The sequence below is a fragment of the Nycticebus coucang genome, chromosome 23 (genome assembly GCF_027406575.1).
Source record: "Nycticebus coucang isolate mNycCou1 chromosome 23, mNycCou1.pri, whole genome shotgun sequence".
Taxonomy (NCBI): domain Eukaryota; kingdom Metazoa; phylum Chordata; class Mammalia; order Primates; family Lorisidae; genus Nycticebus; species Nycticebus coucang.
In genome coordinates this window covers 36,655,430-36,682,103 of record NC_069802.1, presented here as the reverse complement: position 1 = coordinate 36,682,103, position 26,674 = coordinate 36,655,430, and the positions used below count along the sequence as shown (strand labels likewise).

The window sequence follows — 26,674 nt, the reverse complement described above, 5'->3', positions numbered from 1 at the left end:
ACCACCCCACAGCTGCCCGCCAGCTGCCCCGCAGCCACCCCCACCAACCCAGCTGCTGCCCACTGCTGCCTCCAGCTTCCCCCAGTGTCCCCCCAGCTTCCCACCAGGGTCCTCCCAGCCACTGCCCCCAGCTGCTCCCCAGGGTCCCCCCCAGCTGCTGCCTTCTGCGATGCCCACTGGCTCCCACCCGGCCCCTCAGTGCACAGGTTTCATGTGACAGTGGCGCCAGGCACCAAGCTGGAGAGCGGCCCAGCCACCCTGCACCTCTGCAATGACGTCCTCGTCTTGGCCAGGGACATCCCCCCGACCGTCACGGGGCAGTGGAAGCTGTCTGATCTCCGGCGCTACGGGGCTGTGCCCAACGGATTCATCTTCGAGGGCGGGACCAGGTGTGGGTACTGTAAGTACTCAGGCGCTGGGGGCTCGCAGCAGCCCCACTGGTGCTACTGGTGGCAGGTGTCTCTGATTGGCACTGAAGTGTGGGTTGTGCCCCTCCACACCTGCTGGTGGGAAAACCCAGGGCTCAGCGTAGAATCTGGACCCTGGGCTGTGTCTGGGTTTGCCCTGCTCATGTCACAGGTCATGGCCTTGTGTCCGAGGCCACAAGCATCAGAGACACTCCCAGTGAGATGTAGTGAAAAGAAAAACTAAAAAATAGGTGATTTAACAAAAACATGAGCTCCTGCTCTGGACAACTGTAGAGAGAAACGCCTTTGTGGGCCAAGAATTCCTCATGAACATACCAGCCTCAGCCCCTCGAGCACCCAGAGCTGCCCTAATGTCACCAGTGAGGTGGCTGAGCAGGGGGGAAGGTGGGTTGGGTCCTTCAGGTGTGCAAAGGCCGCGTGACCCATCTCAGCCAAGGCGAGTGTGGAAACCATGGAAACTAGACCGAGTGTCCTGGAGTGTGGCTCGTCAGTGCTGGCTGCCCTGGGCTCCTGGTGGGGTCACGTCAGGCCACAGTGACTGGGGCACTGTGCCCTGCCCCTCCCACCCAGCACACTGCAGGGCTCTGAGAGTGCTTCTGGCTGTCTGGACTGCGCAGGTGCAGGTGAAAGCCCGGGTTCTGCCAGATGCTGGCTGCCTGGCCCTCATCCTTCATGCAAATGGCTGGTGGGGGTAGCACAGGTTGTTTGGGCTGTGGGTCCCATCCTCTGTGTCAGGCACTGTAAGCAAACCCAGCGGGCCTTGTGGTAGCAGATGGGAAGGCCAGATGTTAAGCCCAGAGACCATAGCCAGGGAGAAACAGGAGGCGAGGCCCAGCCCAGGTGCAGGTGGTTTCTGGGCTTGTGGTTTGAAGGTGCAGCCCTGGGAGCTGGCAGGTGGCTATAGCCAGAGTCCAAAGGGTCCTGGTAGCCCCCAAGGTCTGTGAGAGGGTGTGTGCATGATGAACGCAGACATTGCCTGGGCCAACTGGGGGCACCTGTTGGGGACCCTGGTCCTGTCTGTGGGACGGGCCCCCATATTCCTTAGAAGGCCAGAGATGTGGTAGCAGCAGGGCAATCGGGGGTGACCGTGGCTGGGCATGGGGGGTGGCCCAGCTTCCCTCCCTTGATCATCCTCTAAGTCTCAGTTTCCTCATCTGTGCCAGGGGGATCTTGTGTCTCTATTATGGGATGCTGGGCCCCTGGCCACAGCGTCTGGGTCCTGCCCTCGAAGGGCCCTGAATTTGCGTATTCCCACCGCCTGGTCCCAGCTTCCCCAGGCAGGACTGAAGTCTCAACGACCAGACCCTCAGGCCTCTGTGGCTGCTGTGGGTGGCTCTGCTTCCCAGCCAGGCACACAGAGGGTACCTCCCGCCAGGCCTGTGCCTGCTGCTCACTCCTCCACTGCAGGGGATGGGCTGGAGCAGGGCCCGCGTGCTTCATGGCTGCTGCAGAGCAAGTAAGGCCCAGGCCTGCCTGTGGGGAGCCCTGTCCCTGTCTGAGGACAGAGCCCAGCGGTGTGGCTGGCCTGGTGTGTGGCCAACACTGCAACCCTCTGCTCAGGAAGCACTGAGGTGCATGTGTGTACAGTCTTGTCACAGTCATTGTGGGATGTGCCTGGGATTTAGAGGGGAGTGGCCATAAGAACTGGTGCCATGTCACACATAGGTCCTGCCCCATGGTGGTGGCCGTAGGAGAGGCCAGGCTGGAGCTGGTAAGGGCGGCCTGGCCATGAAGTATGCTCACAGTGCCATGTGGCCATCACCGCTGTCATCTGCAGAACCTCTTCTGTCTTCCCAAACCTGCCGTCCGAACCTCTTCTGTCTTCCCAAACCTGCCGTCCCGAACCTCTTCTGTCTTCCCAAACCTGCCGTCCCCAGTAGACACTGACGTCCCAGCCCCTCCCCGGCACCCGCTGCCCTACCTTTTGGCTCTGTGGGATCAGCTCCTCCGCTGACCTCAGAAAGTAAAGCTGCACAGGATTTGCGTGTCAGAAGTGAATAACCTTCCATGTACAGGTAGACCACATTTTATCCATGCCGCTGGCAGTGGACAGGGGCAGCCTTCACTTCCTGGCCCGTGTCACGGCGTTGCTGCGAGTGTGGCATGCAAACATCTGCACACAGTGTCCAGTTCCTGTGGGGACTTGTCAGATCATATGTAAATTCTGGGCTTGGTGCCTATAGCTCAGCGGTTAGGGCATTGGCCACATACACCGGGGCTGGCGGGTTTGAGCCCGGCCCAGGCCTGCCAAATAACAATGACAACTACAAAAAAAAAAAAATCTGGGCATCGTGGTAGGTGCCGGTAGTCCCAGCTACTTGGGAGGCTGAGGCAAGAGAATCACTTAAGCCCAAGCTTAAGTTGTGAGCTGTGACACCATGGCACTCTACCGAGGGTGACAAAGTAAGACTCTGTCTCAAAATAAAAAAAAAGAAAGAAAGAAAAAAATGAAAGTTCTAGGTTTAATTTTTCTTTTATTGAGACAGAGTCTCACTCTTGAGCCTAGGAGTTGAGCCATGGCATCAACCTAATTCATAGCAACCTCCAACTCCTGGGCTCAAGCCATCCTCATGCCTCAGCCTCCTGAGTAGCTGGGACTACAGGCGTCTGCCACAAAGACTAGCTAGTTTTTTGATTTTTAGCAGAAACAGGGTCTTGAGGTTGCTCAGTCTGATCTTGGAGCTCGAACTCCTGAGCTTAAGTGATCCTCCACCCTCAGCCTCTCAGAATGGAAGGATTACAGGTGTGAGCCACCATTCCCAGCCTTAGGTTTAATTTTTTGAGGAACCAGCACACTGCTCTCCACAGCAGCTACCCCATGTGACATTCCCACCAGCAGGGCACAAGGGCTCCAGTTTATCCACATTCTCCTTAGCACCCATTATTTTTTGGTTTTTGTCTTTTTTTTTTAGAGACAGTGTTTCACTCCGTTGCCCTTCATAGAGTGCTGTGGCGTCACAGCTCACAGCAACCTCCAGCTCTTGGGCTTAGGTGATTCTTTTGCCTTGGCCTCCCAGTAGCTGGGACTACAGGTGCCCACCACAACGCCCAGCTATTTTTTGTTGCAGTTTGGCCGGGGCCAGGTTTGAACACGCCACCCTCGGCATATAGGGCCGAGGCATATGGTGCCCTACCCACTGAGTACAGGCACCACCCCTTTGTTTTGTTTTTGCTTTGTTTTGGTAGATGTAAAATGGTAGATGAAATTTAAAACTTAGAGTGCTCCAGGGGCGCAATCGGTTAGCGCATGGTACTAATGAAATTTAAAACTTAGGCTCAGCACCTGTAGCTCAGCGGCTAGGGCGCCAGCCACATACACTGGAGCTGGCGGGTTCGAATCTAGCCTGGGCCTGCCAAACAATAATGACAACTACAACCAGAAAATAGCCGGGTGTTATGGTGGGCGCCTGTAGTCCCAGCTACTTGGGAGGCTGAGGCTAGAGAATTGTTTAAGCCCAAGAGTTTGAGGTTGCTGTGAGCTGTGACACCACAGCACTCTGCTGAGGACAACAAAGTGACACTCTGTCCCCAAAAAAAAAAAAAAAAACGAGAAATTTAAAACTTAATTTCAAATATAAACTTAGCTTCTTTCTAACAAAATGAGGGCACAGAGAAAATGAAACTTTATTTTATTTTATTTTTGAGACAGAGCCTCAAGCTGTCGCCCTGGGTACAGTGCCGTGGCATCACAGCTCACAGCAACCTCCAATTCCTGGGCTCAAGCGATTCTCCTGCCTCCGCCTCCCAAGTAGCTGGGACTACAGGTGCCCGCCACAACACCTGGCTATTTTTTGGTTGCAGCCGTCGTTGTTTGGTGGGCCCCAGGCTGGATCTGCACCCGCCAGCTCAGGTGTATGTGGCTGGCGCTTTAGCTGCTTGAGCCACAGGCACCGAGCCTAAAATGAAATTTTAATTAGTATACGTTTTACTGTTAGGAAACCTTGTGTGAAATAATATACCCAGGGGCTTGGTTAGCAGGGCCAACTTTCTGATTGAAAGTGTATGCAAGGCAAGTCAGTGCTGTCTGTACAGAGGCTTTCTAGAACCTTCTCAGCATGAAAGTCCTCCAGACCCCTCCAGACTCTGTCCCTGTTCCAATGTGTGAGCTTTGTCAACAAAAGCAGCTTTCAGGGAGTGCCAGGCCGTTTAGGGCTGAATTTCAGACAGAGGTCATCTCAGATCTCACGGCTGGTTGGATATTTGGATGGAAGAGTATTTTGTTTCTTACAGATGGTAAATCTTTGAGTTGAGTGCAACAGCATTTTCCTGGAGTCATTTTTCCTAGGAAATAACTGCATTTTTACTGTGGATGAGGCTGTTCTTATCCCCCCCAGCAACCTATAGCCTCTGTCCATAGAAAAGTTGTCTGTGAGCCCAGGCAGCAGCTGGCCTTCTGTGTGTGTCCTGCAGAGCTCTCTCTTCCCCTCCTCTGCATGTCCCTGTGTTATTTCTTGCTGTGTAGCAGATGTTCCCACGTGGGGTGGCTGTTTTGTGTTCATCTGTGAGTCTGGGATCTGGGAGAGCTCAGCAGCGATGGCTTGTGTCTGCTCCACGAGGTGTTGACTGGGGTCACTTGGGCAGTGGCATGGCTGTGGCTGGGCTAGAAGGCCCAGGATGTCCGTGGTGCTGGCTGCTGGCTGGGATGCCTCAGTTTCTCTTGAGAAGCCTCACTCCTCAGGGGACAGCCCAGAGTGATCAATGTGGTGGCGTATGGCTTCCACAGGGGAGTAGAAGCTTCTGGGCCCCTCATGGCCTCAGCCCGGAATTGGAAGTGTCCCTTCTGCCACTGTATATTAGCCCGAGCAAGTCACAAGCTGGTGCAGATTCCAGGACAGGGGTGCGGACCTGGCCTCTCAAGGAGGGGCGGCCTTCATGGGCTGGGAGGAAACCCAGTGCCTGATTTTGCAGGCGCCCCCTGCCCAACATGGAACACCTGGGCAGCCTCTGAACATGGGTCTTTCCACCTGTGGCTGAGCTCTGGGGTGTCCTAGTTATCAGGTGCTTGGTCGGACTTTGGGGGCCACAGAGGAGTCAGATGTGGTCCCTGCCTGCCTAGCCTACTGTCACAGGAGCTGCCCAGAGAATGCAGTCATGAGAGCATCGCAGAGTGAACTTTTGGCTTCTTGAGAAGGTCAGGGGTCAGGAAAGGTGTCTGAGTCTTGAACCATCAACAGGAATTCTAGGTACAAGGGGTATCAAGGGGTGGGGTGGTGGCCTGCTGGTGGAGGTATATTAGGTGGACCCTGCATGTCCAGGGAGCTCTGGGTGTTCCCAAGACCCTTGTGGGGGGGGGGGGGGCGGCAGCAAGAAGGCAGCTGGCCATGCTGTGTGCAGGAAGGCTGCGCCCTGAGGCCCAGGCAGATCAGCCCTCTGAGATGTCCATCCTCCTCCAGGGCCCCTGAATCAGCTCTGCTGGTGTGGATGAGGATGACCAGTGTGGTGCCACTGGGAGCCTGGGGCTGGCGGAAGGGGGTTGTGCTCCCAGGTCTGGCGTGGCTGACCACACCTCCAGGCTGTGATGCTGGGCAGACGCCCCAGAGGAATGCAGGCGCCTCTGCTCCTTTCCACAACGTGTTTTTTATAGTCGGGGGACTGACTGTCCCACAGCCTCTGCCAGCTGCTGCACGTTCAGGATTAGAGGCCTGGCCTTTGTGAGAGTTGGGGGACGGACTTGCTGAGCCTTCCTCCACATGAGGCAGTGAGGGCAGAGAGTGCCAGCAGACCAAGGCCGGCATGACGGGCCCTCCCTGAGCCTGCCTGCCTGCCCAGGCCTGGCACAAGGCCCCTTCAGCCCAGCCGGCTGGCAGGCCCTACCCCATTAGGGCCATTCTGGGCCAGTGAGCCTCTTGCCACCCACCCCACCTGCTGTGTGCATCGAGGGGCGCCCATCAATCCATCTCTGCTCCTGCTCAGCAGCAGCCCCGAGGCCAGAGGGGGCCCAGAAGCTCAGGGTGCCAGGAAGGGCCCAGGTGGCCCAGTGACTGGGCTTAAACTGCCTCTTGGCTGCCCTCTCTGGGCCTCAGTTTCCTTGTCTCCAAAGCTGGAATGACACCATCATGTAGCCTGGTTTGGGGAAATTACGTAGAGGAAGCTCTGGCAGCCACAGGGTGCTCACTCCCTCACGTGCCCAGAGTGGCGCCAAGGGCCACAGCAGTACCACCACTTGTCAGGGCTGGCCCGAGTCCCAGGAATGCATGGCCTTGTGTTCTGTGAGGGTGGAGCGTGACCAGGCGCAGAGGCTGCAATGTAGAGATTTCCTGTCCCCTGCCGGCTTGCCCTGTGAGTGTGCCTTTCTTTGGGCAACAGGCAGAGACTCCGGGGCAGGAGGGATTCCTGTGTGCTGATGCCAGGCCGAGTGTTGGCCCACATGGGCCAGTGTCGGGGGGGTGCTGCCAGCGGCCTCCCCATTCACACAGCCTAGAGGGTTTCATTCGCCCTTGCTGCGGGGCTGGCTCCCAGGCCGACTCTGGCTTTGTGGGGTGGTCAACTCCACGTGGGTCCTGCCTCCTAGGTGGGGAGCAGTATCTGGGAGCCGCTTGACACAGTTCCTCAAGAGTTGCATCAGGGGAAGAGCTGGTTACTGTCAGGTTGGGGAGGACATGCCTCTGGCCACAAGAGTGACAGTTGGGTCATTTGCGGGGTGAGCACTGCACCATGCATTTACAGATGTGCAAATGTAAACCTCACCATAGCACTGGGTAAGAAACGAGGCTGAGGGTCATCTAGTGTGACTGAGGTCATGCAGGAGCTGTCCTGGGACGTGACCCCACCTAGCTCTTGTTCCCCTGTGGGCCACCTTGGGCTTCCTGGGGCATCTGCAGCTTCACTTACCCTCAGGATAGCCATATGGAATGGGGCTGCTGGTCCCCTAGTGGAGATGAGGAAACTGAGGCTCAGAGGGCAGGGACTGACCCCGCAGCTTCCCAGTGGCAGAGCAGAGCCTGCATGTCCCCCCAGCAGCCCTCAGGCCAGCCCCAGGATGGGGCGCCTGCAGCTGGGCACCTTCTGGCTGTGGCCAGAAGAGCTCTGAGCTCAGCTTCAGATGGAATGCCCCTCCGGACACAGTACCATGGTGTCCCTGCAGTGTGGCATGGCTGAGGACGGGTGCCTGGCTGGCATTCCTGCCCATTCCCCGGGCAACACACGAGGGGCCACTCAATATGGCACCTCAGATTGCCAAGGGTGGAGGAGGCAGGTGGGAAGGCGGCTCCCACAGGCTCGGCGTGGTCCATGGCCCGCACCCCAAGCCACCCTGACAAGCTGTGTGTGTTTGAAGGACATGGCAGGATATGTGGGGGAGGAGAGATTGGGTCAGGCCCTCTGGGGGTTCAGTGTCACAGGGCCAGGCCAGACGGGCTGTGTAGGTCTTGGCTGGACTTTGCCCATGTCTCTTACGTGCCCAGCCCATGCTCAGGCCAGGCTGACCTCTGCATCTGTCCTCCCCCTGTAGGGGCCGGAGTCTTCTTCTTGTCCTCTGCCGAGGGGGAGCAGATTAGCTTTCTGTTCGACTGCATCGTCCGAGGCATCTCACCCACCAAGGGCCCCTTTGGGCTGCGGCCAGTTCTTCCAGGTGGGTGCAGGAGTGTGGCCAGCTGGGCCGGGCAGCAGGGAGGGTGCCCTCATTGGGCCACACAGTTTCCTGATTCGTCAGCCCAGTAAGGGGCTGCCCTTTCTCACCCACAGCTGAGAAGCCCAGGGCCTTGTGGAGCAGGGGACAGCAGTCATGGGCATTAGTGTGGATGGGGCCTGGGATATGGGCACCATCCCTGCCCTGCTGTGGCCTGGGCACCATTCTCCAGGAGTCCAGGTCAAGGGATGGTGCTGGACCAGGATGGGAGGACATTACCCTGGGCAGGGCTGGGCTCCCCCAGTTCTAGTAGGCCCTGTCTGGGCCCCTCCAATGGACCATTGCTGGCTCCTCTTGCCATTGATGACAGCAGTTGTCTTCATGTCCAGGCAGGAGACCAGTCAGTGACCTCACACCTGGCAGCTCTTTGTATAACCCCCCCACCCAGGGCCTGGTGGGCGGGACTGACCTGAAGGGACAGGTAGTATCTGCCCAGCAGGCACCAAGACCGCCCTTCTGGCTGCAGCTCCTGGCTCTTGCTGCCCACCCTCTGCACAGGCTCAGGGAGGCAGAGGCAATGTCGGGGCCCCACTGCCATCAGGCTCTGCTGGATAGTGCAGCCACGCCCCCTGCTGGCATCTTCCTGCCTGGCGGCCCCAGTGTATAGGAATGCTGTGGCCCAGGAGGAGCAGGGTGGGGCTCCCAGAGGCCACAGGGCAGCGTAGCCCTGTCCTGGTTCTCTGTGTAGAGCCAGCCCCAGGGCCTGACCTTTGCGAGGGGGTCTCGGGAGGGCACCTCACTGTCTCCTGAGCGAGGCGGAGGTGTGCCCGGGACACAGCACTGGGCAGGGTTTGCTAGGGGAGCCTCATTCTGGGGACAGGGCCATCCAGACGTTCAATGGGCTCCACGGCAGGCAGGGAACTGCTCATGCCTAGAGCCACTGCTGAGGTTGGGGCGTGTGGGCCGACCAGAGACCCCAGACCCTACTCCACAGACCATCCCCATCAGCTAGGAGCTCTTAAAAAGCTGCAGGGCCTCAGTTTGCAGTGCTGCCTCCCCAGTGTCTCCCCAGGTGTGAGGCCCCAGGTCACCCAGGTGTGACAGCCAAGCAGGGCACTGAGCTGGCCAGCATTCTGCCAGAGGAACGAGAGGTCCCAGCCCACGGGGCGGGGTCTGGAGCAGTGTTGGGGTGAGTGAGGCTCCGTGGCTGGCACCCCACTGGGGCCATGGCTACATGTCTCGGCTGGCGGTACCTCACCCTCAGGCCTCTGCTGCCTGCTGTTTCCAACTCCACGGTGCTCAGGCTCAGGAGGGGCCCAGGAAACTCAAGTCCAGCCCCTCAGCCTTCAGGTGTGGACGCTGAGGCCCAGAGGCAGGATGGGAGGGGAGGGCTCAGAGGTCCCACATCTGCCCTGCTCTAAGGTCACCTCCTTGGCCCAAAGTGTGCAGGGAGGATGAGAGGCCAGGGTGTATGGCAGAGCTGGGAGTCCCTCCACATGTTATTGACCCACCAGTCAGTGGACAGGACATGGCCAGGAGAGTATGTCCTGTGTCCTGGCCCTGGTGCCACCCAGGGCCCACTGTCCATACCAACTGCAGAGCACCCACCCTGGGGTGGGCATCCACAGGGATGTGGGTCACAGGTGCGTTTGCTGCCTGCAGCATGGACCCTCAGCTGCTGAGGTGCAGTGAGTGGCACCTGTTGTCCTGTCACACAGCAGGGTGTGTCTGTGATGGTGTCCAGGGATGTGGGACTGCTGGTCAGGAGGAGCTGGGAGCTCTGGGCCGTGGCCACCACAGCCTTTCATCTTTCCCAGGCACAGGAACCAACAGAAGAGGCTTGTGCCACCCGGATCCCTGTCCCTGGCAGTCCTTTAGACCCTGTGCTGCAGGGCCAGTGTCCTGGGCAGTGCCCTTGAGGTGGCCAGAATGGAGGTGGGGGTGGCTCAAGGCCCTTCTGGCACGCTCCTGGGCCCCAGTGCTGTGAAACCTTGCCTACCCTGGGAAGGGTACTCCTGGTGTGAGACGCTGATGTGATGGCCCCAGCAGACATGAGGGTCAACCGATGATGACCCATCAGGCTGAGGACTCACCAGATACAGGTTGCCCTAGGAGGCAGGGAGGAGCTCATGCTTTCTCTCCGCAGCCCACACCGGCGGGCTGCAGCCTCCCATTTGTGTGCCCCAACCCATGGGCTGTCCTGTGTGCCACAGGACTCAGTGAGAACTTTTCTTTTCTTTTTTTTTTTTGTGGTTTTTGGCTGTGGCTGGGTTTGAACCCGCCACCTCATGGGACCGGCGCTCTACTCCTTTGAGCCACAGGCGCCGCCCTCAGTGGGAACTTTCCATGCTGTCACTTCTCCTAGATTTGGGGGACAGTGGGTTGGGCTGCCTGCTTTTGGCCACACCCTGGCAGGAGCCCCTGGGCGGATGGTAGCAGGAGCTGGTCAGGGAGCCCAGGGAAGCCAGGCCAACCAGGGAAGCCTCCCGCCCTGAGGCATTGCCTGGAGGCCCAGAGGAAGCCTCCGAGTGGGAGGCATTGCTTGCTTTTTTGGGGTGCCCTGTGGTTCCCTGCAGGGAAACCTCTTTGGGTGTGCAGAGGACATGGCAGGACCAGGGAGCAGAGTCCTATTGTTTGGAGCCAGGCAGCCTTGGCCCAATGTCAACACCAGCGAGTGCCTGGGACAGGCCAGCATGGGCATGGAGTCTCAAGGGAGCTTCCTGGGGGGTGAGGGTCTGGATAGCCTGGTGTCCTGGCTGTCCCTGGGCATGAGGACTCAGTCTGGGCTGGTGGGTGCCTGCCTGGAGGTGGGTGATGTCCAGCAGCTGGGGCTGAGGCGTGGGGAGGAGCCTGACCACCAGGCTAGGGCTGGGTTGAGGTGCATGTGGCCCCCACAGCACTGGACCCTCTATGGTGTCTTGGCCGGCCAGCAGGAGCCAGGGGCTGGGGCATGGGTCACCTCTGCTGACCCTTCTCTCTGCCGCAGACCCAAGCCCTGGGGGGCCCTTAGCCTTGGAGGAACGTGTGACCCAGGAAGCCCTGGAGGCTCTGCAGCTGGAGAAGCGGCTCAGTCTGCTGGCGCCCTCAGCCCGGCCAGGCAGTGCAGGTAGGGCCACAGCTGCCTGGCATAGCCGCGATCTCCCTGGACAGCCCCTCCCAGTCATTCATTCCTTCCCCTACTGCTCATTCATTTGTTCATTGCCCCTCCTATTTTTTTATTCCTTCTCCCTGTTCATTCATTTGTTCTTCATCCCATTCATTCATTCACTCCATTTACTGCCTGTTCATTCATTGTTTCCTCTCTCACTCATGATTCCACACATTTTTTTTTTTTTTTTATTGTTGGGGATTCATTGAGGGTACAATAAGCCAGGTTACACTGATTGCAATTGTTAGGTAAAGTCCCTCTTGCAATCATGTCTTGCCCCCATAAAGTGTGACACACACCAAGGCCCCACCCACCTCCCTCCTTCCCTCTTTCTGTTCCCCCCCATAACCATAATTGTCATTAATTGTCCTCATATCAAAATTGAGTACATAGGATTCATGCTTCTCCACTCTTGTGATGCTTTACTAAGAATAATGTCTTCCACGTCCATCCAGGTAAATACGAAGGATGTAAAGTCTCCATTTTTTTTAATGGCTGAATAGTATTCCATGGTATACATATACCACAGCTTGTTAATCCATTCCTGGGTTGGTGGGCATTTAGGCTGTTTCCACATTTTGGCGATTGTAAATTGAGCTGCAATAAACAGTCTAGTACAAGTGTCCTTATGATAAAAGGATTTCTTTCCTTCTGGGTAGATGCCCAGTAATGGGATTGCAGGATCAAATGGGAGGTCTAGCTTGAGTGCTTTGAGGTTTCTCCATACTTCCTTCCAGAAAGGTTGTACTAGTTTGCAGTCCCACCAGCAGTGTGAAAGTGTTCCCTTCTCTCCACATCCACGCCAGCATCTGCAGTTTTGAGATTTTGTGATGTGGGCCATTCTCACTGGGGTTAGATGATATCTCAGGGTTGTTTTGATTTGCATTTCTCTAATATATAGAGATGATGAACATTTTTTCATGTGTTTGTTAGCCATTCGTCTGTCCTCTTTAGAGAAAGTTCTATTCATGTCTCTTGCCCATTGATATAAGGGATTGTTGGCTTTTTTCATGTGGATTAATTTGAGTTCTCTATAGATCCTAGTTATCAAGCTTTTGTCTGATTGAAAATATGCAAATATCCTTTCCCATTGTGTAGGTTGTCTCTTTGCTTTGGTTATTGTCTCCTTAGCTGTACGGAAGCTTTTCAGTTTAATGAAGTCCCATTTGTTTATTTTTGTTGTTGTTGCAATTGCCATGGCAGTCTTCTTCATGAAGTCTTTCCCCAGGCCAATATCTTCCAGTGTTTTTCCTATGCTTTCTTGGAGGATTTTTATTGTTTCATGCCTTAAGTTTAAGTCCTTTATCCATCTTGAATCAATTTTTGTGAGTGGGGAAAGGTGTGGGTCCAGTTTCAGTCTTTTACATGTAGACATCCAGTTCTCCCAACACCATTTATTGAATAGGGAGTCTTTCCCCCAAGGTATGTTCTTGTTTGGTTTATCAAAGATTAGGTGGTTGTAAAATGTTAGTTTCATTTCTTGGTTTTCAATTCGATTCCAAGTGTCTATGTCTCTGTTTTTGTGCCAGTACCATGCTGTCTTGAGCACTATGGCTTTGTAGTACAGACTAAAATCTGGTATGCTGATGCCCCCAGCTTTATTTTTGTTACGGAGAACTGCCTTAGCTATATGGGGTTTTTTCCGGTTCCATACAAAACGCAGAATCATTTTTTCCAAATCTTGAAAGTACGATGTTGGTGTTTTGATAGGAATGGCATTGAATAGGTAGATTGCTTTGGGAAGTATAGACATTTTAACAATGTTGATTATTCCCATCCATGAGCATGGTATGTTCTTCCATTTGTTAATATCCTCTGCTATTTCCTTTCTGAGGATTTCATAGTTTTCTTTATAGAGGTCCTTCCCCTCCTTCGTTAGGTATATTGCTAGGTATTTCATTTTCTTTGAGACAATGGTGAAGGGAGTTGTGTCCTTAATTAGCTTCTCATCTTGACTGTTATTGGTGTACACAAAGGCTACTGACTTGTGGACATTGATTTTATATCCTGAAACATTACTGTATTTTTTGATGACTTCTAGGAGTCTTGTGGTTGAGTCTTTGGGGTTCTCTAAGTATAAGATCATGTCGTCAGCAAAGAGGGAGAGTTTGACCTCCTCTGCTCCCATTTGGATTCCCTTTATTTCCTTGTCTTGCCTAATTGTATTGGCTAGAACTTCCAGCACTACGTTGAATAGTAAAGGTGACAGAGGACAACCTTGTCTGGTTCCAGTTCTAAGAGGAAAAGCTTTCAGTTTTACTCCATTCAGTAAAATATTGGCTGTGGGTTTGTCATAGATAGCTTCAATCAGTTTTAGAAATGTGCCACCTATGCCTATACTCTTCAGTGTTCTAATTAGAAAAGATGCTGGATTTTATCAAATGCTTTTTCTGCATCTATTGAGAGGATCATGTGATCTTTATTTTTGCCTCTGTTAATATGGTGGATAACGTTTATAGACTTGCGTATGTTAAACCAGCCTTGCATCCCTGGGATGAAGCCTACTTGATCATGATGAATGACTTTTTTGATGATAAGCTGTAATCTATTGGCTAGGATTTTGTTGAGAATTTTTGCATCTATGTTCATGAGTGAGATTGGTCTGAAATTCTCCTTTTTGTTTGGGTCTTTTCCTGGTTTTGGTATCAGGGTGATGTTTGCTTCATAGAATGTGTTGGGGAAGATTCCTTCTTCCTCAATTTTTTGGAATAATTTCTGCAGTACAGGAATAAGCTCTTCCTTGAAGGTTTGATAGAATTCTGGAGTGAAGCCATCTGGACCAGGGCATTTTTTGGTTGGAAGCTTTTTTATTGTTTCTTTGATCTCAGTGCTTGAAATTGGTCTGTTCAGGAGCTCTATTTCTTCCTGGCTGAGTCTAGGGAGAGGGTGTGATTCCAAATATTGATCCATTTCTTTCACATTGTCAAATTTCTGGGCATAGAGTTTCTGGTAGTATTCAGAGATGATCTCTTCTATCTCTGTGGGATCAGTTGTTATTTCCCCTTTATCATTTCTGATTGAGGTTACTAGAGATTTTACTTTTCTATTTCTCGTTAGTCTGGCCAATGGTTTATCTATTTTATTTATTTTTTCAAAAAACCAACTCCTTGTTTCATTAATTTTCTGAATGATTCTTTTGTTTTCAATTTCATTGATCTCTGATTTGATTTTGGATATTTCTTTTCTTCTACTGAGTTTAGGCTTAGATTGTTCTTCTTTTTCCAATTCCATAAGATCTCTTGTGAGATTGTTGATGTGCTCTCTTTCTGTTTTTCGAATGTAGGCATCTAAAGCGATGAATTTTCCTCTCAAAACTGCTTTTGCAGTATCCCACAGGTTTTGGTAGCTTGTGTCTTCATTGTTGTTATGCTCAAGGAAGTTAATGATTTCCTGTTTTATTTCTTCCTTCACCCATCTGTTATTCAACAGAAGATTGTTTAGTTTCCATGCCTTTGGGTGGGGTCGAGCATTTTTGTTAGAGTTGAGTTCCACCTTTAGTGCCTTATGGTCTGAGAAGATAAAAGGTAAAATTTCAATTCTTTTGATTCTGTTGATATTTGTTTTGTGTCCCAGGATGTGATCAATTTTGGAGAATGTTCCATGGGGTGATGAGAAGAATGTATATTCTTTATCTTTGGGATGGAGTGTTCTATATGCGTCTATCAAGCACAGTTGTTCTAGGGTCTCATTTAAGTCTCTTATATCCTTGTTTAATTTCTGTTTAGAGGATCTGTCTAGCTCTGTAAGAGGAGTGTTAAGGTCCCCTGTTATTATGGTATTATCAGATATCATATTGCTCAGACTGAGTAAGGTCTGTTTCAAGAATCTGGGAGCATTTAAATTGGGTGCATAGATATTTAGAATTGAAATGTCTTCTTGTTGTATTTTTCCCTTGACTAATATAAAGTGACCATCTTTGTCTTTTTTGACTTTAGTTGCTTTAAATCCACATGTATCTGAAAATAAGATTGCGACTCCTCTTTTCTTCTGAATTCCATTTGCCTGAAAAATTGTCTTCCAACCCTTGACTCGGAGCTTTAATTTGTCTTTTGAAGCCAGGTGTGTTTCTTGCAGACAGCAAATGGATGGCTTGTGTTTTTTAATCCAGTCAGCCAATCTATGTCTCTTCAGTGGGGAATTCAAGCCATTAACATTTATTGAGGTAATTGATAAGTGTGGTAGTATTCTATTCGTCTTATTTGGTGAGAGTCCATTGCTTAGTTTTATCTTTTGCATCAGTGTGGAGGTTTGGTTCTGTCCTTTAATTTCTGAGTTCTTACTTTGCTGCTGATCCATTGTGGTGGTCAGTGTGCAGAACAGGTTGAAGTATTTCCTGTAGAGCTGGTCTTGTTGTGGCGAATTTCCTCAATGTTTGTATATCCGTAAATGATTTGATTTCTCCATCAATTTTGAAGCTTAGCTTAGCAGGGTACAGAATTCTGGGCTGGAAATTGTTCTGTTTAAGTAGATTAAAGGTAGATGACCATTGTCTTCTTGCTTGGAAAGTTTCATTAGAGAAGTCTGCGGTCACTCGGATGGATTTGCCCCTGTAGGTCAACTGGCGCTTACTCCTGGCAGCTTGCAGAATCTTTTCTTTTGTCTTGACTTTGGACAGGTTCATCACAATGTGTCTTGGAGAAGCTCGGTTAGAGTTGAGGCGACCTGGGGTCCGATAGCCCTCTGAAAGCAGTGTGTCAGAATCTTTGGTGATATTTGGGAAATTTTCTTTTATAATATTCTCTAGTATGGCTTCCATTCCTCTGGGGCATTCTTCTTCCCCTTCTGGAATTCCTATAACTCATATGTTGGAACGCTTCATAAAGTCCCAAAATTCTGACAGTGAACGTTCTGCTTTCTCTCTCTTCTTTTCTGCCTCTTTTACTATCTGAGTTATCTCAAGAACTTTGTCTTCTACCTCTGAAATTCTTTCTTCTGCATGGTCTAACCTGTTGCTGATACTTTCCATTGCATCTTTAAGTTCCCTGATTGACTGTTTCATTTCCTTCAGCTCTGCTATATCCTTTTTATATTCTTCATATCGTTCATCTCTGATTTGATTCTGTTTTTGGATTTCCTTTTGGTTATTTTCCACTTTATTAGCAGTTTCCTTCATCGTTTCCATCATTTCTTTCATTGTTTTCAACATGTGTATTCTAAATTCCCTTTCTGTCATTCCTAACATTTCTGTATAGGTGGAATCCTCTGCAGTAGCTACCTCATGGTCCCTTGGCGGGGTTGTTCTGGACTGGTTTTTCATGTTGCCTGGAGTTTTCTGCTGATTCTTCCCCATGGGTGATTTCTTTTATCTGTTTCCTTGCCCTAATTTTCCTTTCACTTCCTCTTGCTCTTTAAGTTCTCGTGCCTGTGGAAGTTGCGGGCGGGTTTAGACGGATTGAACACATGCGACCACTTGCTGGTTTTCCACTGTTTTAGTTCTCCTCTTGGGGTCCAGAAGTCTCTCACTGACTCCCTGTATCCTCTCAGGGGTGATGATAGGCAGATCCCACCAGCCAGAGATGCCTGGAGTCCTATATCCCCAGACTCACGGTGCCCAGATGCAAGGAAGCTGTTACTCGGCTGCCATCTTGCTCCGCCTCCAATTCCACACATTTTTACTAAACATTGGCCTGAGGTGCTGACGAAAGAGCCTAGAAAGTCCCCAAGGAAGGGACATCATTCCAGCTGGGTGTGGGGCTATGATAGGGCAGAGAGTGGGCTGCCCCAGGCCCTTGCTGAGAAAGGGGGACACAGAGTGGTGTAGGGAAGAGGGGAGCCCAGGAGCCAGGTCTGGAGGCCTGTGGACAGAGGGACTGAAAGCAAAGAAAAGGGTCCCATCAGTCTTCAGGAAGACCCCTGCTGCAGGGGAAGGGGCAGGGATGGCCAGGCAGAGAGCAGGGGCAGGGCCTGGGCTTTTCCGAGGGAGGGGAGAAGGGGGAGCTGGCTGGGCTGGGGTGGGCTGAGCTGTCGCTGGACCGTGGGGTCAGCCTTCCCCTGATCACTGCATAGCGTCAGCTCTCTGCTCTGTCCCAGGGGACGACCGCAGCCTGTCCAGTTCTTCCTCAGAGGCCAGCCACTCAGACGTCAGCGCCAGCAGTCGGCTCACCACGTGGCCGGAGCAGTCCTCATCCTCTGCCTGCACGTCGCAGGAGGGGCCGGGGCTGACGGCTGCCCAGGCGCCAGGAGAAGCTGCGCTGGGCGCCTCTAGGCCACCCCCCAAACCGCTCCGGCCACGGCAACTGCAGGAGGTTGGCCGCCAGAGCTCATCAGACAGCGGCATCGCTACAGGCAGCCACTCCTCCTACTCTGGCAGCTTCTCCTCCTACGCAGGCAGCAGCCTGGACATGTGGCGGGCTGGCGACGAGTTCGGTTCGCTGCTCAGCTTGCCACCAGCTGCCGGGGTACTGGAGCCCAGCCTTTGTGCCTGCCCACCTGGGGCAGCCGAGTACCAGGTGCCTGTGGGACTGCGGCCTCACTATGACACGCCCCGCAGCCTGCGCCAGTCTCCCAGGGACCAGAGTCCGGCCTCCCAGGGCAGCCCCGACGACACTGTGGCCAGGGACTCGGGCAGCCAGACATCCACTGGGTGTCCTTCAGGCTGGCTGGGTGCAAGATGGCAGGGACAGGCGACAGAGGCCCCCCCAGGCAGTGAGGCCGTGCTGCCCAGCCCAGCCTCTGGCGATCCCTGGAGTGCCAGCGACCCCCATGCTGGGCCATCTCCAGCTTTCTTTTCGACATGTCCAGTTTGTGGAGGACTCAAGGTAAAACCCCCTCCCTGAGAGCCGGAGACCAGGCCTTGCGGCTGTGAGGGGCTGGACTGTGTCCCTCCAGAGGGAAGAGGAGGCAGCGCTGGCCTCCTCACAGAGGGTGCTCCATGTGCTGGGCCAGGCCTGAGGCTGGGAGTGACCAACCAGGGTCATCCTCCCCTGGGAGGGGAGCCTTGGGGTGGACCTGTGGATACCAGTAGGGAGCTAACTTGGAGAGCGAGTTCTGGAAGGCACGGGCTGGGCCGAAGCCAGCTTGCAGGGCCCCTGGTGCCCCACCATCAAGTGCCAGCTCAGGCCATGTGTGGAGCCCTGCTGCCCAGCCCCCCCACCATCAAGTGCCAGCTCAGGCCATGTGTGGAGCCCTGCTGCCCAGCCCCTTGGGGGGCAACTGATTCTCATATCCCTCCCTGTCCCCTCCATAGTTCATGGTTGTACCACATGCTAAAAACTAAACCAGCCGTGGCAGCTACGGACACCTGCCCCCACCCACCACAGAACCCCAGGCTGTGTGTGCATTTGCCCTGGCCCAGCCCCCACGAGGGTGCAGCGTCCCCATCCATAAATAAACCAGCCGTGGCAGCTGCAGACACCCGCACCCTCCCACCCCACAGCACCCCAGGCTGTGTGTGCACTTGCCCTGGGCCAGCCCCCACGAGGGTGAAGCGTCCCCATCCATTACTAAACCAGCCGTGGCAGCTGCGGATACCCGCACCCCCCACCACAGCACCCCAGGCTGTGTGTGCACTTGCCCTGCCCCAGCCCCCACGAGGGTGCAGCGTCCCCATCCATGGAGAGGAAACCAAAGCTCAGGAGGCTTGTGACTGGCGGAGGCGGTCCCCCTCGCAGCCCCTGCAGGGCTCTGGGGGTTTAGTGTCCTCAGAGCAACCCACCTTCTGCAATCTGACCCAGGCTCGTACAGGTCAGTGGCCAGAGGGTCCTGCCTGGCACTCTCCTGGAGGGCAGGACTGAGGGGAGACATCCGGGCTCCAAGGACTGCACTGGCCTTGGGAGAGGCTCCAGGCCCTGCCCGTGGTCACCAGCCTGGAGCTTGGTCTGTGTGCGGCCCCTGCTCCTGCACTGGCCTATGTCCACCCATGCTGGACCCACTGCTCGGCTCTGAGTCCTGCTTTCTGGGTCCCACAGTCTCTCTGTAACTGTCTTCGTACTTTACTGTTGACTGACGACGTCGTTCTTTTTCATTCTAAGACTTGACGCTGTTTGTGATACGTTCTCAGACTGGAAATAAAACGTCTTTTCTTACGGCCGTGTCCTCTTCCGTTTGGCCAGCCCTCCCACCAGGCTGTGGCTGGATGTTGAGTCCCAGGGCCTGACCCTCAGCTTTTGGGTCACAGTGGTGAGAGGCCTTGGTCTCGTCAGCCTTTCACCCGAATGCAGTGGAGGTGGGACAGCCCAGGGAGTGGGGTGTGCCTGTGACACTGCACCTGTGTGAGCATGTGCCTGGTGAGTGTTCCCTGGAGACCACAGTGATGTCCTCGTGGTCCCTCTGGCTTGGGCACAAGGCTCCCTCCAGGTACAGGTGGACTCACTCCAGGTCAGCGCAGGGCCAGTCTGAGCCGCAGTTTCCTCCTGCCCAAGTGCCTTGTGCAGGGCCCATTCCCAGGAACCCCCCTCAGTCACTCCTGCACATCTGGGGCACCCTTGAGGGCCCGACTGCTAGGGGAGTTCAGGTTAGGCTCCAGACTACACCACATGGCGGGGAGGCTTTGGGGCCCACGTCTACCACCCGCTGGCTAGGTGGCCTCAGCAGGTCTCTGACCTCTGAGCCTCAGTTTCGTCTTCTGCAGATGGGACCACAGCCCCTGCCTCCCTGGCTATGCTGGGAGGGTGCATCATCTGTACCAGGCCCAATAGACAAGTGCCGGTGTTCTTCCTGCTGCTGTCACCCCCAGCAAAGGTGGGAGGGTCAGTCTGTTGCAAAATAGAGGAGGCTGTGGCTCCTTGGGCAGGGGAGCCTGCCCTGCTCCCCCAGTCCCCTGCCTGCAGCTGGTTGGGGTGCATCCCTTCCACAAGAGCAGACTGACCTCGGAAGTGACCCCCCATGGAGGCAGGGAGGCCTGAGGGGCGTGCTGCCTGTCACCATCCTGTGCAAGTGTCCCAGCTGTGGTCTCAGGCCTCCTGCTGCAGCGATGGTGGGGACGTCAGGGGAAGGGCTGCCTGGAGGGTGGCTGCCCAGGCAGGGCAGGAGGACAAGGTTGGAGCCAGGTGGCCAGGGCCTTGGGGTCGAGGCCAGGACCGGGGCAGGTGGGGGCTGGACTGGGGACATGAAGGCTACACTAGAGAGTGGAGTCTGCAGGGGAGGGCTGCTGTGGGCCAAGGCATCTCCTGTGGGACCCCATGATGGCCCACGGATGGAGTGGGGTCATGGGCTTCTTGCCCAGTGGGGCTGACAGACCTTCCCTGTGGGGATGCAGCAGGGGTGTTGGCCTCTGTTCATTCCTTTCCTGCTGTGCCCATTTTGGGGTCTGGCCTCTGGCTCTGCCCATTGCCTGCTATAGCAGCCCAGGGTCTCCAGCCTGGGCCACCTCTGGGGTGGGTAGCCAATGGGGCTCAGGGCTGGGGCACCCAGAGTGGCAGATGCTGGCTCCCTCTTTGCCCCCAACTTCCAAGAGCCCCCCCTGTCCCCGCCTGGGTTTGGGGAACAAGGAGGCTGTGTTGGCTCACCTCACTGCCCTCTGCTCTGCCACGCCCTTGACCCACATGGTAGGACTGATCCCAGCAGGCACCATCTGTGGGCAGCTGGAAGCAGCTGGGTGAGGGGTTCCCAGGAAAGGTGGCTGATGTCTGCCCCAGAGAGACCCTGGGAGGCGTGTACGTGTGATGGGCTCAGGGGGTGTAAGCTTCTTGTCCTGGGGCTGACCCCCACCCTGCTCCAAGCCCCCAAGCTCCCCTGGGGCTCTTTTACAAAAAGTGATGTGGGCTTGCAGAGAGCTTCCCTGAGGGGCCCTGTCCTGTCCTGTGACCATCTGCCCTCAACTCTGGCCTGGACCAGCGTCCAGTGTGATCCCCATGCCCAGCCTCCCAATCCTTCCCCCAGTATCCCCACCCCGGTAGCCCCAGCACCAGGCTGGACCTAGCGGGGGTGGTGGGGTGGCTGTCGGTACCTGCTCCAGGGCCCTTTCTGAGGAGTCTGGTGTGTCTACAGCCCTAGGCTGGCTCAGCCTCCATGTCTTCCCAGGTGGGGTTGTGGGCCCTGTCCATGGGGGAGTCCAGCCTGCAGTCCCCGGCTCCTCCTCCTCCTCCAGGCCCTTGCCCCCATGTACCCCAGCCTCTGGGCTGCCCCTGTTCTCTCCCCTCTCTGCAGACCCTCCTCTGGGCCAACCCGGCCTGGTTTGATCAAAACATGCCCTCCTGACTCCTGAGGCTGGACTGTCACAGGCAACCACTGCCAGGGTCGGGGGTCAGGGCTTGAGGGCAGCCCAGAGACCGGGGCACAGGGGGGCAAGGCCCAGAGGAGGAGCCCAGGACTGCAGGCTGGGCTCTCCCCGGGATGGCTCATTCTCCTGGCACTCTTGAGTTGAGCACCCTGATTCTTGGGGGCCCCTGGCACAGGATGAGGAGGAAGTCTGAAGGCTGCACTGACATGGGGTCTCTTTGGTCTAGGGAGTGGCTGCCTCACTGCTGGGACTCAAGATGACATATTCAGGTAGGACTTGGCTTTGGGGCCCAGTGTCCCCTTGCAGGACAGAGGAGTGGGAGTCAGGTTGGGAGGTCCCAGCCAGGTCTGACCAGGGAGTCAGCGGGGTGACTGGGTGGTGGGGTGGCAGTGGATGGCGGGTGGCAGTGGACAGCGGGCTGACTGCATGGTGGGGTGGCGGTGGATGGTGGGTGGCAGGTGGCAGTGAGTGGTACGAGCCAGTGGATGGGGTGGAGGTGGGTGGCAGGTAACAGTGGGTGGCAGGACTGAGTCCCAGCTGAGGTGAGTACAGTGGGGTAGTGAGTGACTTGAGTTTGGCCTGTGTCAGGAGCACCTGCTGGAGTGGCAGTGGGCCACTGGACACTGGTCAGGGGGTCAGGAGACACAGTCTTGGGGCAGTGGGGCCACAAGAGCAGAGCCTGGACCTGTGCATGGGAGAGCTGCACACCTTGTGGGCAAGGTAAAGTCTGGGACCCACCTGGGAGGAGGAGGATGTGCTCAGAGAGAGCCATAGTGCAGGGGTAGGCTGAGTGGAGGCCTGTGGTGGCAGGAGGGATGGCCTGGGGACTCACTCAGTGGGGACGGGGGCATCAGTGGCCATAGACCTAGGGCATCTTCTGTTTCGGGAGGGGAGGAAGGCCCAGGCAGGGAGCAGAAGGCTTGGGGTCCCTCCAGGGGTTCCTCAGAGAAACTGAGCTGACAGTGTGGAGGCTGGTGGACCAAGGCTGGGAGAGGCTGCAGGCATGGAGGTGGGCCTGGGGCAGGGCAGTGAGGTCAGGGGCCAGCTCTGCACCTCAGAGCTGCCTCAGGCTGAGCCCCAGAACCCGAGTCCCTCTTCTGAGGCAAGTGTCACCTGTTTGGGATGTGGGGCCCTGGGTCACCTGGGGGCAAGCTGGCGACAGAGATGGGTCTCACCTTGTTGGGTCCAGTGGTATCCAGCTCAGCCCAGGGTGGAGCTCCCAGAAGAGAGGACACAGAAAGGCCAGGAGGAAGCATTCCCTTGTTCTCTGCTTTGTTCCAGAAAGTACTTGAGGTGGCATAAAGCAATGCTCATAAGAAGATAAGCTAAAACTTAAGGGAGGAGGAGGGCCCTGAGAGGGCAGTGAGGGGCTCAGGGGCAGGTGGCCAGGTGGTTGGAGGGAGAACCCGGGGCAGGACAGAGAAGGTCTCAGCCAGAGAGGGAGAAATGTGCGTCAGAACCCCCTCTTGCCCTCCAGTGCCGTTTATCACCCGAGAGACCCTTGGTGGTACTGGGTGGTCCCAAGCCTTCTATCCCTTCTGCCTGTGCTCTGGACTTAGGGTCCTTCCTGCTTCCACCCTCACCCCTCCAACCCACGCATCCGGAGAATGTTGGAAAATACAGACCCGACCCTAAAGCAAAGTGCCAAGCCGCAGGAGGCACATCCAGCCTCCAGGGCCCTGGCCCTCTCCCCACCTCCACCCACTGGCTTCGCCAGCATTGCCTCCTGTCTGCCCTCAACCGCGTCCTCTTCCCCACCGTGTGCACAGACTGGCGCCCTGCTCTCCCTCCACCCAATGCTGAAACCTTATGGGAGGTGTCTTTTCTGTGATGGATTCTGTGTTACAAATGCCGCGGATTTACAGGAACCCCTTGCCTTGGAGCAGAGATTTTCTGGGGACTGGAAGGCTCAACAGGGCACGGTGGGTCTGCTCTGCCTCCCCACTGTGAGACTCTCTTTCCTGCGGGTCCTTCTGTCTGGCGCAGAGCCACAGCAGGGTGTGGTGGGGGTGCTGGGCACCCAGGGCCTCTTTGTTGGAGATCCCAGACCCACCTGTACTGAGAGACACAAGATCTGGAGTTGAGGACTGGGCTGTGGGTGTCTGGGCACTTGGAACCACTCCTGGGAGCCCAATGACCGCCTTCCATCAGTTCAGCCCAAGAGAAGGGGCCGCTCCTCTGCCCTGCCCCTCTCCAGGAGAGATGTGTGCAGCGGGTGGGGCACAACTCTTTCCAGAAGTCTGGTGGGTACAGTCTGAGAGGTGACAGTGGATGGGATCTCAGGATGGGGCAGTGCTGGGCCAAGGATGGACAGTCCAGGAAAATGGAGGAGTGAAGCAGAAGCTGGAAAGAGGGGGCTGGCGGAGAAGAGTTGGCTCAGGGAAGTTCTCAGCCTCTGCCTGGGCACTCACAGCCTCTCTCCCCACAGGATCCCCCAGGCCGGGGAATATGGGCAGCCCAGGGCTGGAAAGGCCAAGCAGAGAGCTGGCCACCTACATGAACATCCCCATCAGCCCCTACTCCAGACAGCAGCTGCAGTACCTAGGTCTGGGGCTCCAGGAGACCAGTCTGGGGGTCCGAGGTGGGTCCAACCTGGGACGCAACAGGAGGGCTGGGGCCCATAGCCCTGGGGCCTGAGCCTGGCACACCAGCCCTCGAGAGGAGTCCTTCCTTGTACCAAGCAGGTGAAGTTTCCAAACTTGTCCCTGGCCAGGCCATGTGCCCTGAGGGTGTCACCCCACACTGTCCCTACCTGGGCCCTCTGAGGGCTGCAGGAGCAGGTACTGGCTGGGTGCAGGGCGGTGCAGCAGGGTGTGGCTGGGAGTGGACAGGTGGGGCTCACCCTGGACTGCTTTCAGGGGCCAGCACCTCCCGATACGCCCGGATCAACATCACGGCCACCCAGACAGCGCATAGGGTGGGGGCCCAGCATGCACAGGCCCGGGAGGAGCGGCTGTCTGAGCTGGAGCAGAGGAGTAAGGGGGCCCCACAGTGACACCTGCTGGCTGGACTGCCCACAGCTGGCGCTCCGAGGGACTCCAGTGGAGGGGGTGCAGGTTGAGGCCCCAGGGCCCAAACGGCTCACTCTGGTGCTGAGAACCTTGCCATGGGGTCCCCTCTCCTGGCCCAGCCCCACCTTGCTGGTGCCCAGCGCTGACCCCTCCCTCAGCTGAACCAGAGTGCCCTGCTCCCAGGCAGCAGCCACTACCCGATGTGCGTCTCAGGCTGAGGCTGCCCAGGGTGTCTGGGAGGACCCTTTCCATGGCCTGGGATGCCCTCTCACCCCCCAGAGGACATGACCACATGGATGACAGCCATGTTCTAGCACAACACTCGTCAAACGCTATGGCAACAGCAGTCAAAGGGGCACCTGTGGGTGGGGCCTGGCTTTAACAGAGTTTAGGAAATTATCTTGTTTTGGGTGGTGGCGCCATGACAGCATTTGACACCCACACTCTCTGAACTGAGCCCTGGGGTCTGGACTTTTGTATGTTCACCATCCCTAAACCCCAACACCTTAAGAACCTGACAAAGGACAGAAATGAACGACTCCGTGGTTGATGCCACCAACAAGCCGGCATGCCCATATTAGAGACTGAGCACCAAGTCTCGCCATCTCCCATGTTCTCTGCCCTCCTCCCTGCAGAAACAGGCCATGTGGGCCTGCGCTGTGTCTGAGCAAATCCTGCAGGACCCACCAGTTACTCCTGGGAGCCGGACAAGGTGTGTGCACTCAAACGGCAAACAGCAAACATGCACACTGCAGACATGTAGCAAACATGCACGTCACACATACACACGCACTGCACGCACACAGCAAACACGTCACATATATGTGCACACGTCATACATGCACACTGCACGCACACAGCAAACACATCATATATATGCACACTGCACACCCAGCAAACATCACATATATGTGCACACAGCAAACACATCACATATATGTGCACGTCATACATGCACACAGCAAACACGTCACATATATGCACGCTGCACTCACCCAGCAAACATGTCATATATATGCACACATGTACACGCACACTATAAACATGTGACTGCATACGTGTGCGCTTCCTGCAGCTGCACCACTGTTACACTATCACGTACCCGCCACAATAAAGTGGAATTAAAAGTCTAGGGTGACGGGCGCCGGCCCCATATACCGAGGGTGACGGGTTCAAACCCAGCCCTGGCTGAACTGCAACCAAAAAATGGCCGGGCGTTGTGGCGGGCGCCTGTAGTCCCAGCTGCTCGGGAGGCTGAGGCAAGAGAATCACTTAAGCCCAGGAGTTGGACGTTGCTGTGAGCTGTGTGACGCCACGGCACTCTACCGAGGGCCATAAAGTGAGACTCTGTCTCTACAAAAAAAAAAAAAAAAAAGTCTAGGGTGACACAGCAACAAAAAGCAGACTTCTGCTAGACGGCACGGCTGAATCCCAGCAATCTGCTGATTACAAGAGGCCAGACACCACAGACAATCCCATGTGACTTGTGAACTTTCCACCACGTTCACAGGGCAGCCACACTGCTGGAGTCGAGTGTGCCAGCACTTCTGGGGACGACGGGGTGGGCGGGTCCGGCTAGAACACCAGAGCTGAGGCTTCCACCCACTACTGTGGGACAATCCACTGAGCCATAAGTGATCTCAGCACTTTCTGGGAAGACTGCTTCACCCAATGCGATTGTTCAGGTGACCCACCCCCACCTGAGGGCAGGACAGTAACACAGCATCTGTCGTCTGTTTCTCTCGCCCACATCTGAAAGCTCAGCCTCCACTGCTGCTGACTCCTAAGTGGGTGATGTTTGCCTCTGTGCTGGGCAGCCCCATCCCAGGCTTCACACCCCTTCCTGACCTGTGAGACCCTGAGAGCTCTGCTCTGCACAAAGGGTCCTGGTGTTCCCACCCTGGAGCTCTTTGCCCTGCCAGGATCAACGTGCAGCAGACCAGCACTTCTCTGGGCCCAGGGGCTGTGCCTGAGTGAACCCACATCCCAACTGTCCCAGTGGCAGACACCACGTGAGGCCTTGGTGAGGCTCCTGGGCCAGGAGGCTGACGTCAGTGGGCCAAGCAGAAGCTACCTCTTCCCCGGAGTCCATGCAGAACAGGAACCTGCAAAGTGACCTGCAGTGTGCCACGCCATCAGCCCTGCTACATCCATACCCCTGACACTCAAACTACCAGCATGTATCCCTCAACCTTAGCTTTCTTATAAATTGGTGGCTAAGTGGATATTCATATTTGGCAGATTGCCTCATCTGGGCTGAGATGCAGCTGTTGACTGAGTCAGGGCTCTCTCATGGTCCTGACTTGGGTAGTGCTGTCGCCGTGGCGCCAAGCAGGCCTCCTCCTAAGACTGTTTATGCTG

General features: G+C 55.5%; 1 protein-coding gene across 5 annotated transcripts in view; it reads left to right on the top strand.

Moving 5' to 3' along the window:
• DOK7 (docking protein 7) overlaps positions 1–19,161 on the top strand; it is a 30,256-nt gene extending 11,095 nt beyond the window's left edge. For 3 of the 5 annotated variants that reach the window (XR_008377180.1, XR_008377181.1, XR_008377182.1), the window contains 5 exons: positions 200–400; positions 7,879–7,998; positions 10,982–11,101; positions 17,174–18,174; positions 18,228–19,161. Coding sequence is in view for 1 of the 5 variants with exons in the window: in XM_053577547.1 (XP_053433522.1) it covers positions 200–400; positions 7,879–7,998; positions 10,982–11,101; positions 17,174–17,919 (1,187 nt within the window). In the remaining 4 variants the exon portion in view is untranslated. The other 2 variants (XR_008377183.1, XM_053577547.1) reach the window with 2 other exon arrangements.
• Positions 19,162–26,674: the final 7,513 nt, after the last annotated feature.